Below are 13,968 nucleotides of genomic sequence, written 5' to 3'. Positions count from 1 at the left end.
AAGACATTTTCCACCAGGAACCGTATTCTACACCACAAGGTTTTATGTGGGACACTTTAGATAGACTTCAGTCCTGCTGAAGTGGTAAGACTTTAATTCAATATCTGCATTCACACAGATTGTACTAGCACCTTACACATGACACTTATTTTGGCTTTAGCTGAAGGAGTTGTACACATTGCTGAATGAGAATTACGTGGAAGACGATGACAATATGTTCTGCCTTGACTATTCGCCTGAGTTTCTCTTGTGGTATGTCTGTCTGAATTGTTGACTCAGAAGGTATTGTTTTGTTCCTGTGTTCTTGGATACTAACTGATGTGTTTTTCCCTTCTACCTCAGGGCTCTGCGTCCCCGAGGCTGGCTTCAGCACTGGCACTGTGGAGTCCGGTTGTCTTCAAATAAAAATTAGTAGGTTTCATAAGGCCATCCCAGAAAATATCCAAATTTATGACAGGTATGGATTAAAGCCTGTGTGTGTGTGTGTGTGTGTGTGTGTGTGTGTGTGTGTGTGCACGCGCGCGCGCCTGTGTGTGTGCGCGCGCGCGCCTGTGTGTGTGCGCACACACACCCTCAAAATTATAATTAAACCAGGTTTTTAAAAAAATTTCTACAGTGCACAGCTGGGGTGACAGAGCTTGGTGAAAGTGCTTGCTGTGTAAACATAAGAAGCCATATCAAAAGCCAGGTACTATGATACATACCCATAGTCCTTGAATTAGGGGAGCAGAGACAGGAGGGTCGGGAATGCCAAGGGCTTCCCGATTGGTCAGATTACTTACCCAAATCAGCAAGCTGCAGGTTCTGCACTCAATACTATCCTAAAAAAATGCCACCAGCCACTGAGGAAGATACTAGATGTTAACTTTTGGTATTGCTGGGTTGTGATATGTAGTAAAATTCTGACTCCAAATACCAAAGTCAGGACATGTTGTAGCTCAGTTGCAGAGTCCCTGCTTAGCATGTGTGAGACTTTGGGTTCCCCAGCACCAACACAAGTAAGTAAATTAATGATTAGTAAGATTGTTGGAAAGCACTTTTTAGGACTGCTTTGTACACTGGTGCTGTAAACTTGAAAACTCCTAACAGTTAGATTTATTTAGTTTTTTTTTTTTTTTTTTTTTTTTTTTTTTTTTTTTTTTTTTTTAGTAACAAATAGTGTTGGACCAGAGATCAGAGGACAGTGCTCTTTGTCTATACCCCCATCTGTCCTACTATACTTCACTACACTTTCCCTTCCATGTGGTGGACAGACTTACATTCAGGAAAAACATCCATGTATATTAGAGTGAATAAAGAAATAAATAGATAGATTAATTAGGCAAACACAAAACTGATTGCAGTTGTCAGCATTTAAAATCCTAGCACTAAAGTGACTGAAGGAAACAAGACCAAGAGTTTGATGTCTACCTGGATTACAAAACAAGTTGGTGACTTTCCTAGGCTACACAGTAATAGTGTCAAAAACAAAACAAGACAGGCCAAATGATAAAAGTGCTTGCCGCACCAACATGACTACAAAGGTGTATCCCTCAAACCGATGCAGACAGGACTCAGAGGTTAAGTTCCTGATTTCAAATCCCAGCACCCACATGGGGGCTCATGACCATCTAGAATGAGATCTTCTGGTGTGCAGGTGCCCTCTACCGGTATACACATGTATATACAGACAGAATAATGTATACATAATGAATAAATAAATCTTTTCTTTTTTTAATTTATTTGACATTTTATTCTTTTTATTAATTACACTTTATTCACTTTGTACTCCCTCATAAATCCCTCCTTCCTCCCCTCCTCATCTCACCTTTTCTTCCTTTTCTTCCTGCATGCCCATCCCCAAGTCCACTGATAGGGGAGATCCCCCTCTCCTTCCTTCTGATCCTAGTCTATCAGATCACATCAAGAGTGGCTGCATTGTCATCTTCTGTGGCCTGGTAAGGCTTCTCCCCCTTAGGGGGAGATGATCAAATAAATCTTTAAAAAGGAAAAAAAATTACATGGAGGGAGACACAGTTTCTGACATGGGTTTACATGTGCATATACACAAGTGTATGTACACACAGAAAGAGAAAAAAACTAACAAACAAATAAAAGACAAAAAAATTATGACCAGTGTAAATTGCCTAACATCTGTGATCTCATGATGTTATTAACAGTTTAAAAGTGCTAAGGTAACTCTTGACTTGAATCCCAACACATGGTAGGCAAAGACAGGTAGATCTCTGATTTTGAAACCAGCATCGTCTAAGAAGGAGTTCCAGGATAGCCAGGGGCCTGGAGAGAGAGAGAGAGAGAGAGAGAGAGAGAGAGAGAGAGAGAGAAGAGAGAGGACTTAGAAAGAAAGGGCAAGCTGAGCCATGTGAACACATAAATCCAAGCATTTTGAGGAGACAAAACTCTTGAGCCTGGGATGCAGAAGAAATGCCATCTCAATAATACCTACAGTGCTGAATAGGTGCTGAAGCTTACAAATGAGTTATGCAAAGACAAAGACAAAAGACCTACTACTATAATAATGCTCTTTATGTTGTAGCAGTTAAAATATCCATCACAAAAATGATGTTCTGGTATTCAGGTAAGTATTGAATCAAGCATCATACTCTATTCATAAATATTCATGAGCTAGCAAAAGCATGAAACATGGATAATGAAATTTTCTTGCTTTCTGATTTTCCTTCTACTCCTGTCCTAACATGGGTTAGATCAAGGAGAGAATCCCTAAGATTGTATGCATTAGTCAATGCTGACCACTTCAGTCATCTACATCACTAAGAGATTCAATACCCCAAAGAGGGTAAGAGTCTAACTTGCTTTAGCAGAAACAGCAAAAATTTAAGCCAGTGGATGACTTAATTTCCACACAAACAAAAAGAAAAGCAATGGGAGCTTGACCTGGAACAGTTTTGAGACACTAATATTTTATTATCTCCACCTTTAATAACTGCCCAAAAAACTTTATTTCATCAAGGCCAAAACTGTATTCATCATTTCAAAAATGGCCCCGTGGAAGGGCAATGTAAAAAGGAACACTACTATTCAGTTTCCCTCTCCTCACAAGTGTAGCACTGGCAAAGAGCAACAATCTGCTGCCCCCTAGGACTGCATTCAGCCCCAGCCCCTCAAAGGTATCTATCTCCAGAGCACGGTGCGGGTTTCCCTCAAAATTAAACATTCACAGGCAACATGATTCTAATGGAAATGAAGTGTACTGCCTTGCTTGACCTCCTTCATCTCTCTTGTAGGTTTAATATTAAGGCAAAATACAAGACAACTGTACCAAGAAGCTAAGTGCCTATTGGGAAAAAATATAGTTTAGAGCAGCCAGGATCCTTTCTGGAGCTGCATCCTCTTTGAGAGATTGCCAGCCCCAACTCCAATGTAAGAAACAGGATGGACAGGGTGTTTTCACCAAGCATCAACAGCATTTACAACTGTTTTTGTTTCAAGACATGATATTGTTATGTAGTTCTGGCTAGACTGGCAACCAATGGCAATCTCCCTGCCTCAATAGAGTGCATGAGCTCCCACTACCGGTTTCAGTTCTGTTAAAACGTAATGGAATAGTTCAAGACTCTTCACAATATTTTTTTTCAAACATCTTAACATACTCCTATATCTCTCTCTTAACCAACTGTCAAAATTATTCATCACCACTCTTATCCTCCTAAATCACATGTTCCAGAAGGGGTGGTTGAACACCATAGATCTTACACCTAAAAAAAATTTAAAATTTAAATAAAACCGGCAGCCATTGTGGACATTTAACTAGGTTTCTAAAGAAGCAGTAAAAAGTGTGTCCAGAAAAGCATGGAAGTCTCAGAGTGTTCTCCATGGAAACAGACAGATGGATTATCCCCCCCCAACAAAACAAAACAAAAAATACAGCGCATAAGATCCCTACCTGCTTTGCTCAGAAGGTATTTTTGGCTTGTTTGGTCAAATCTTATTCTCAAGAGTCCTGAAAAAATTAATCACAAGGGTGTGGAATTTAAGATCAACTTATGCCTCTGATTTGGAGTAAGGTTTTGGCTGGGAGAACAAGCAGGCAGAAACCACATCTTAGCCCTCTGACTGTGAGGGACCTAGGGATTCAGACTAAAAGGAAGGTTCACCGCTCCCCCACTGGCCAGTTGTCCCTACAGGGCTCTTTGACCTCCACCTGGGCTGCCCTCCCAACCCACTTGACAGCATCTGGAAGACTCTGTTCTAGGCCAAATGGGAAGCTGGAATGGTGTTCCAGTGATGCTCTGAGGAAGTCTTTACCTGCCCTATGCAAGCTTGCTACAACCCTGCTCCTACAGCCCTCCTTGCCATGGGTGTTAGGTAGGTCTGACATGACCCTTGGGCTAGTCAAACAGGGTCTACCTGAAAGAGAGAGTGGGAATGATAGGGGCAGAGACGTGAAGAATGGAGTAGATACAGGTGTCTGATCAATGCTGTTTACTAAACATTCAAGCAGATTTTAAAACAAAAGACCACAGGCAATTTTCTCAAGGTAACATATCTGCTTCACTTGGTTAAGCATCCTAGGATTCACTCAAGGTTACATAAAGTTTGCTCTCTGGTTCCCAGGGTTATATGGAGTTTGTTATCTAGGTCTCAGGAGCAGAGCAACCAAGGTCAGCTTCTTGGAAGCTGCCAAGATCAGTCTCTGAAACTGAACGTTAGATTAGACCCATGTCTGCCAAGGCCAGGAGGCAAAACTCCATTTACCAGACTTCTTCAGTTTCCTCTTCTTTGTATTATGGGAAGTCTGTCTTAGGTCAGTGAAATGTGCTTTTTTCTTACCTGTCATCAAGGTGTTGGATGTAATTTTCACAAGTCTCTGTCTTAGGTTGGAAAAAAAAAAAGTTTCACTCTTATCCATTCTTAAATTACCACTATATCAAAGGAGGTTGGGGTTGTTAGAGATCTTCAATTTAAATGTATGCAACTGCACTTGCATACATTGAAGTTGATGAAGAAGAGCTATAACACCCAAGGAAGGCAGGCACAGGTCAACGAACTCATACCCGCTATGCCCGCAAGTGTCAGTCCCCACTTAAGCACAGAATCAATGGATGGAAAGCGCCTCCTGAGGCTAGTAAATATATCCAAAGCTATATTGGCCAATTCCAATCTAGGTCCCTTGGCAGATTCTATATCATGGATCTTATTTCTTATAGTTATCATGTCCAATGAGACAATTTTGTTAGACCAGAGACCAGCAAGTTGATTCTGAACCCCGAATCCAATTAAATTCTGTCTCATCATATTCAAAAGGCTTAACACAAACCCATTTAAACACTACATGGCATCTTAACTTATTTAATTCTTTTAAGCTATATACCTCTTCTCCTAGTGAATTAATTGCAGAGGCTAAAGCATCTAGCTTCTGATTTATCTTATCATCAATATCTACTTGAGCATGTAAAACTTCTGAAACATTCTGTGCCGAATTTTCCACATAAGAAGTAGTTTGTATTGATTGTGACAAGGCAGCCACAGATGCTGGAGCAGAGGCAATGAGTATAATGAAGGCAATTACTCCTGCCACAATCAATCTTGTTTCAAACCTTTTAACTATCATCAGTTTTTCTAACTCCTCAAAAGTAACATCACTCCTCTCATTATAACAAGAATCAGAAACCCTAACAGGAATCATAACAAAAATAGGTTCCTTAACAACTAATACTGAAAGAGCTTCATTATCAGTACTAACACAATTAGTAAGACTGCAATTTACACATTTGATTGACTAGGTATTATTGTTCTTAAAGTGTTTTACTACAATATCTCCAATTAGCAGTAAACAAGGAGGATTAACACATGCCGAAACATAAGTATGCTTGATTAATTTAGCAAAGCTACTTGCATTCCCAAGAAGAATGCATATATTTTCCAAGGCAGCCCCCAGTTTTCACACATAGGTTTGCCAATTTTTATTTGATGTCCTCCAAAGTCCAGCAATAACAGCGTTTTCTAAAACAAGGGAATTTTGACTGCCCTTTTCAGAAGCCAAGTTCGTCATATCAAGTTCATGATAGACCAGTTCATAAATGTAAATGCAGGATCATTGTTCCAAGAGTAGACAGTGGGTGTTTCTCTGATGCATCTTGTCCAGGGAACCATAGGTAGAGGACAAGTGCATTGATCCCCTTTCTCACAGAGTGGGTAATTCATTGGAGATGTAAGACTGTCATTCTTAACTCCAGCAGGGAGGGACAATATTATCCCTTGAATGTTCCACTTTGCCTGATTGGAAAGGGAGGCTTGAGCTGCCACCTCAACTTTAGAGTATTGGGTGTGCTGACCTGTGACCTGGACAGGGAAGTATGGTAAGAAGTCCTCTCACAGGTAAAGCAAAGAGGATGACCTCTTCCTATTTCTGAAAAGTTAAGAGTCTGTTTTACTTGCGTTCCTTCAAAAGCAGGAAAACCCAGCAGCCAAGTGTTGTTGACATAAACAACGACTTCTGGATCATCCCAGGAAACTGGATGTAAGAAAGGTGGATCAGGAACGTATGTCCAATAAACACTCACCTTACCAGAGGGGTCTTCCTTAATATCATTATCATTTTCAGGAGAAAGTTCCTCATCCACTTATTGCACCAGGTGTTCCGGTAGACTTCAAGCCACATTATTTTCCTGTGACAAAACACAGACAGATCCTTGTCCCCATATGAGCACAGGGTTCGGTCCATGTCATTGATTTGGTAAAGGATCCCTCCAGTTTACTTTAGCAAAAGTTATCTTTGTTTCTCTATGCTAAAATCTATCTGCTGCGGATTTACCATGCTTTTCCAAATTAAAAAAAAAAATTCAGAATGAAAAGAACATGATTGAGATGGTTCTTAGGTGTGTAGGGGAGTACCTGCCTCCCCCTCCCCATTTTTTGCAAATAAATCTAATTGTTTGGTGGGCACGCTCTACCATGCCTTGTCCTTGAGGATTGTAAGGTATTCTAGATATATGAGAAAGTTAAAATTCCTGACAAAATCTTTTAAAAGATTTGCTAGTATATCTTGTTCTATTATCTGTTTTAAATTGCTTAGGAGCTCACAGAACATTAAAAGCTTGCAGACAATGAGCAATAACTTTTTTTTGCCACATCTCCTGGTTAAGGAGTGGCAAAAATAAATCTAGAATAGGTATCTATGCAAACATGTAGATATTTAAATTTTCCAAATTCAGGAACACGAGTAATATGCATTTGCCAAAGTTGATTTGGAAACAATCCTTTAGGATTGACTTCTAAATGAGGAAGAGGCTGAAACTGAGGACAAGTACTGCAAGCCTTGACTATACTATGATCCTGTTCCTTAGTCAACCCATATTTAAGTCTCAAGGTTTGACTATTGAGATGATGCATATTATGGGCCTCCTGGGCTCTTTCCAATTGTGAATAATAAACTTTGGTGGCTTTATCTGCCAATGCATTTCCTTGAGACAGGGGTCCTGAAAAATCAGAATGAGCCCTCTTATAAGAAAGGGAAATGTTCTTTCTTGTACCAAGTTTCAAATTTGTAAAAATAAAGCTTCAGTAGGAAAAGATGTCTGAATTTGACCTGCAGTCTCTAACCTAGGGAAAAACCAAGCAATATATGCACTGTCTGTAAAACCATTTTAAAGACTGCTTATTAAAACTTTGAAAATCAGCCAGTACTGCAAACAGCTTTGTTATTTGCACAAATGTGCTAGATACTGTAAAAGGTATTGTTTTCCCTTCATAAGTATAGGCAACAATACCAGATGATTAACCATGGGTAAACACTGTTAAGTCATCAACAATTCGATTAACTTTTGTTTTGAATGGAAAAACTATCGGTTGCACCTTTAAAAATTAAATTAACTTGTTTCCTGGGTAATTTTTTTTTTTTAATTTTCCCAAATAATTGCCACAAGCAAGGGGCCAGTCATCTTTATGAGCCTACAGACATTCCTATTTTATCTTATAATGAGGCTGATAAATAATATCAGGCTCTTTTTAAAAATAGTTTTTACCTTTCAATCTTCTTAAATATATCAATTTAGCCACAGCAGAATAATATGGATAAATAATCTTAAAAGAAGAAGGCAAATATACCCCCGTAAGGTGCCTCTTGCCAAAACAATGATGTAGGAGTGAATTAGGTACAACAAATTAAATATTCAAGGGTTTTCATAGACTAAATAAGTAACAAATTGATCATCTATGGCCTGTTGAACAATATCTAAAGCACACATCAGGTGTTATAGCTCTGGGAGTTGTTGGAGAGGTATCTCCTTTTAAAACATCAAATATAGTTTTAATCACTCCAGTAGTAAGTCTTAAATAGAGCCTAAGCCAATTGATATCACCTAACAGTTTTTGAAAATCATTTAATGTACTTAAATTGTCTATCCTAATCTGAAATTTTTGATGTGGAATTTGAGTTGGACATAATTTAAATCCCAAATAAGAATATGAGTCAATTTTTTTGCACTTTCTCAGAAGCTATTTGCAAACCATGATTTTGTAAACTTTCTTGCATATGGGCATAACCAAATAATACTTGAGATCCATCTGTATCAGCAATCAAATTATCATCCATATAATGGATAATATACATTTGTGGCCATTTTTCTCTAACCGTTTTTTAAATCTTGGGCCACAAAGTTTTGACACAAGGTGGGGCTACTGGTCATCCCCCGAGGCAAGACAGGCCAGTGATATCTTTGCATGGGTTTTTTAAAGTTTACTGAAGGCACACTAAAAGCAAATCTATGACAATCCTTAGGATGAAGAGGAATAGTAAAGAAACAGTCTTTAAGATCTATTATTATTTTAAATATCCCTTTCGGAATAACTACAGGTGAAGGCAACCCTGGTTGCAAAGCTCCGATAAGCTCCATAGTTTCATTAACTTTTCTTAAATCTTGGAACAATCTCCATTTTCCCAATTTCTTTTTGATGAAAAAAATAAGAGTATTCCAGGAGGAAGTTGACTCAACTATATGTCCATCAACCAGTTGCTCCTGCACAAGCAAGTGAACAGCTTGTATTTTTTCAGAGGTTAAAAGTCACTGATCCACCCATAGAGGATCATCAGATTTCCAGTTAATTCCATCCGCATGGGGTGCAGGTTGTTCAGTGACCCACATTAAAAATACCTTAGCCCTTTAGTTCTATTTTTCCCTTGTGCCAGGTTGGACTCTACTCTGAGATTTAACTGAGGTCTATCTCTAGTAATAGGTTGCACCCGAAAAGCACCTGAAAAGCCAAAACTTTCGATGCATCTGGCAGGAGCAAAAGCTTTATTTTGCAAATTAGGCATATGAATTAGAACTATTTGTGCTATTCTTTGATCATTCTGGATCACAGTGATTCCTCTAGGTGAACTTACCATAACTTTAAATTCTCTAGGATAATCATTATAATTCCAGGAAAAACTTGCAAATCTTTCATGGTGCTACTACTCCTCCCTATAACTAATCCCATCATTCATTTAGGCAAGGGGCCAAACAATCTGGTAGGTAGGTCTTGAACTCCCATATCAGGGCTTAGCACTGTGTAGGTGGAGAACTGAGGTCCAATACTGCTCTACCTGGGGTTGCTCTGACAAATTGTAAAATGGGTTTGTGGGGGGTTGAGGAACAAACTTCATGGCCTCATAAATATTTTTTTGCTGGGTCTGGGCGCTTGGGATTGGTCCCTTATCCCATTTCCCTGCTTTTCAGGCAAGGGCTGTCCCTTAACATCTGTCCGAGATTAACATTATTTGCCCAATGCTTCCCTCTCTTACATCTAGGACATAGGCCAGGAGTTGGTGCATTTTTTAAAAATTTGGTCCCTTGACCCTTATTATGGCAATCTCTTTTAAAATGTCCCATCTTTCCACAAGAAAAAAACATCTTTTTTCTCTCTTTTGCTGAGCAAGCATAGAAGTCACAGTAGTTTCCTGGCATGGCTGCTGCCATTGCAAGGCCTTGGGTATAAGATGGCCCAATATCAGCACAAAGTTTAATATAACCAGTTACATCTGCCTTAGCTTGATAGAGTCTGATAGCTGCATTGTAGGCTGGATTAGCATTCTCAAAAGCTAACTGCTACACAAAAGGACGTCCACTCCAAGGATCTCCAAAAATTCTTCCTGCAGCTCTCAATCGTCTGTCCACAAATTCTTGAAAAGGCTCATCTGGTCCCTGTCTAATGTTGGAAAGACTAGTACTGAGATCTCCCTTAGCAGGTAATTTATTCCAGGCCATTTTTTTTTTGCTGCACAACCTTTGCATATACAGATGGAGGATAGTCAAGCTGACTACCATTTCCTTCATAGGGTCCTTCCCCAGCTATCATATTACAATCCCATTCATGGTTTCCTGCTTGCACATTTAGCAAGGCTGTGTGTTTTATCACATCAGTAAAATCTGACTTCCATAATAAACAATAACCTCCACTGAGGCACGCCCTACAGAGCATTTTCCAGTCTGCTGCAGTAAGATCTGTCTCCATAATGGAGTCTACCATGGCTGTAGTAAATGGAGCATTAGGACCATATTGAGCACATGTAAATTTAACTCCTTTATTTGTTTAAATTCAATTGGAGAATATTGACAAACCCTGTTTCCCTGAGCATCTATCACCTCTACCACAGGAAAAGCCAACTCAAAATCTTCTCCAGAATCTCTAGCTTTAGAAATGGCCTTCTCCAAGAGTGAAAACCCTTCTTGGGCTACATTAAAATCAGCATTATTTCTTTTTTGTAATTTTAACTTCTCCAATTTCTTCAATGGCTGAACTTGTTCCCTTTCTAATTGGACCTTCTCTAGGAGAACAGTAATATCTTGCTGCAGTGATCCCGTACCACCTGCACATGTAGCAGGAAAAGCCATGGGAGCAGAGGGCGCAGGAGGCCAGTCTGAATTATGAGACTTGGCAGCTTCTTCCTCTGACTCTGTCTCATCCTCAGGATCGAATTCATCTCCTAAATCATTTTTTTCCTCTCAAATTACATAAACTTGTTTGTGTTTCTGCATGAACATTTTAAATAACCTTATAAGTACATTTTTTTCTGCCTGTTTGGCAGCTCTAATTTCCCTGAGTAACTCTTCAGCCTGTGAGATTAAATTCTTCATTTTTTTCACTCTCATGCCAGGGACGCTGAGCATCTCTAAGTAAAGTCCATGAAGAAAAGGACAATTATTAGTATAATAATCCTTCAATCTTCTCCCTACGTTCGCCCAAGTTTCCAGATGAATGGTACATTCATCTGGAAACCAGGGCAAACTTCATTTACAAAGTGTAGTAATTTTCAACAGATTCAGATGTTATCCCATTTCCTCAACATTTTAGCATTTACTTTAAAGTCCTCATAAACAACTCCCTGCTATTTCTCTGCCCCATGAGATGAATGGTTGTCATGAAACACTTTTACTTTGGCATCCGGAGCTCCAAAATCCAGCGTTCCTCATATTGTCCCTCGTTTTCAAGGTCCTCTCAGGGCACTACCTGACCCATCCCTCGGGCTAGTTGAGCAGGGTCTACCTGAAAGAGAGAGTAGGAACAATAGGGGCAAAGACATGAAGAATGGAGCCAAGACAAGATTCTGATCAAGACTTCATTTACTAAACATTCAAGCAGCTCTTTTAAAGCAGAAGACCACAAACAATTTTCTAAAGGAACAGCTCATCTGCTTCACCTGGCAAAGTATCCACGGATTCAGTCAAAGTTACATAAAGTTTGCTATCTGGTTCCCAGGGTTGTACATAGTTTGTTGTCTAGTTTTCAGGAGCAGAGTAACCCGCTGGAAAGGCTGCCAAGGTCAGCTTCTCAGAAGTCGCCAATGTCAGTCTCTGAGAAACTGAACTTAGACCAATGTTGGCCAAAGTCAGGAGGCAAAACACTATTTCCCAGACTCCTTCATGGGTCTTTTTGCCTGAATCCTGTCACTCACTGGCTTGTCCTGAGCAGCAGGTGCCCAACGCTCCCCATAGGAACTACGGCCCTCACCCCTCCAGATTTCAACATGCCTCCCCAACAGGCAGCAGAATTGGCTGGGCCCCACCGCAGTAGCAACCTTGCACTGGCTGATTTGTTCATCTCCTTGCACTGCCCCGAGGGCACAGATTAACAACAAGAAAGGAGCCTGCAGAGGGGTCAGGGGCCAGGCATGATTGTAAACAAGGACAGCAAAGAACCTGCCACTGACTGAGGTCATGTCCAGTCCACAGCCTGTCCTCCCAAATCCTGAAGGAATTCTTCCCACTGATTCATCAGCCGTCCTGTCAGTGAGAGCATGTTGTCCTAACCTGTGCAGAATGCCTGGGGCAAGTGACTGTGATGAAAGAATTGACACATGTACACCATTCTGAGATTTGACTGTTGTGGAGCTTTTGCTCCTAACAACTGGCAGGGTAGAGCGCCCTCCCTCAGTTTTCTCACCTGAGCAACACTTTCTATTTTGAGCTGGCAGCACTCGTCCTCTTGCACACACTTCAGGAATGTCAACAGTACAGTATTTGTTTTTTGTCTACCTCTGTGCTTGGGGTTGAAACTGAGGCTCAGAAGAGAGACCTAACCAACTTCACACAGACTTATGATTCGGCACTGATAAGGTCATCACCTCTTCTCGCTCCAGGATTAAAGAGGGATTTCTAACCGCCTCCCAACAGTGCCTCTCAGCAGTCCAGAGGCACAGCATTCTGGCCTACCTCTTAAATTTTGCCTCCCATTTCCCAATGTTTATTTTGCATAGACTTCAATCTGTATGTGGCCCAATTTTCACAGAGTGGCCCCTTTTTGCCCTAGACCGCCAGAGTATCCCTTAAATTCCTAAGACAGTATCTTTTGCCCTATACTATCATGACTTGACTCCAAGGAAAACTAGAGTTCCCTGAATATGGCTATCCCTTCCTCTTCCTAGTAGGCCCCTACCCCTGGGCTTGGCCTCATGATTAGGATACCAAGGGCATCACAGCACCTGGCCCAACACCAAAATAACCCGACTAGCTCTGAGAACTTTGAGCTCTAGATTCTCAGAGACTTGGTTGCTCTCTCTATAAGATGAGGATGGGCAGAGGCTTTCAGAGGCCCTCTGTAGTAGGTTCCTAGGTTGTTTCCTGTTTTCTTCTTCTTCTGATGTCCATCCTCATTGCCTTTCCGGATGGGGATTGGACATTTTAGTTAGGGTCCTCTCTCTTGCTTAGTTTCTTTAGATGCACAGGTTTTAGTGGGTTTGTCCTATGTTGTATGTCTATATGAGTGAGTATATACCATGTGTGTCTTTTTGCTTCTGGGACAACTCACTCAGGATGATCCTTTCCAGATCCCACCATTTACCTGCGAATTTCATGATTTCCTTATTTTTCATTGCTGAGTAATATTCCATTGTGTAGATGTACCACAATTTCTGCATCCATTCTTCAGTTGAGGGGCATCTAGGGTTGTTTCCAGCTTCTGGCTATTAGAAATAAAGCTGCTACAAACATGGTTGAGCAAATGTCCTTTTTGTGTACTTGAGCCTCTTTTGGATATATGCCCAGTAGTGGTATGGTATCAAAGCAGATGCTGAGCCTGATGGGCAACTGTTGGGCAGAGTGAATGGAATTTTAGGTAAGAACTGGGAAATAGTAAGAGCTGGAGAGGACAGGGTCTCCACAAGGAGAGCAACAGAACAAGAAAATTTGAACACAGGGAACTTCCCAGAGACTCATACTCCAACCAAGGACTATTCATGGAGATAACCCAGAACCCCTGCACAGATGTAGCCCAGGGCAGTTCAGAGTCCAATTGGGTTACATAGTAATGTGAAGAGGGACTGCCTCTGACATAATCTGATTGGCCTGCTCTTTGATCACCTCCCTCTGGGGGGGAGCAGCCTTACCAGGCCATAGTAGAGGACAATGCAGCCACTTTTGATGTGAACTGACAGAATAAGATCAGAAAGGAGAGGAGAACCTCCCCTATTAGTGGACTTGGGGAGTGGCATGCAAGCAGAGGGAGGAGGGAGGGTGGGATTGGGAGGGG

General features: G+C 40.7%; 1 protein-coding gene across 1 annotated transcript in view; it reads left to right on the top strand.

The window, feature by feature from the left end:
• The first annotated feature begins 206 nt into the window (after positions 1-206).
• LOC110543819 (ran-binding protein 9-like) overlaps positions 207-13,968 on the top strand; it is a 111,841-nt gene continuing 98,079 nt past the window's right edge. The window contains 2 exon segments of the mRNA XM_060374743.1: positions 207-252; positions 343-457. Of these exon segments, the coding sequence (XP_060230726.1) occupies positions 207-252; positions 343-457 (161 nt within the window).

This window comes from Meriones unguiculatus, chromosome X (genome assembly GCF_030254825.1).
Source record: "Meriones unguiculatus strain TT.TT164.6M chromosome X, Bangor_MerUng_6.1, whole genome shotgun sequence".
NCBI classification, from domain to species: Eukaryota; Metazoa; Chordata; class Mammalia; order Rodentia; family Muridae; genus Meriones; species Meriones unguiculatus.
This window is presented reverse-complemented; position numbering and strand designations above follow the sequence as displayed.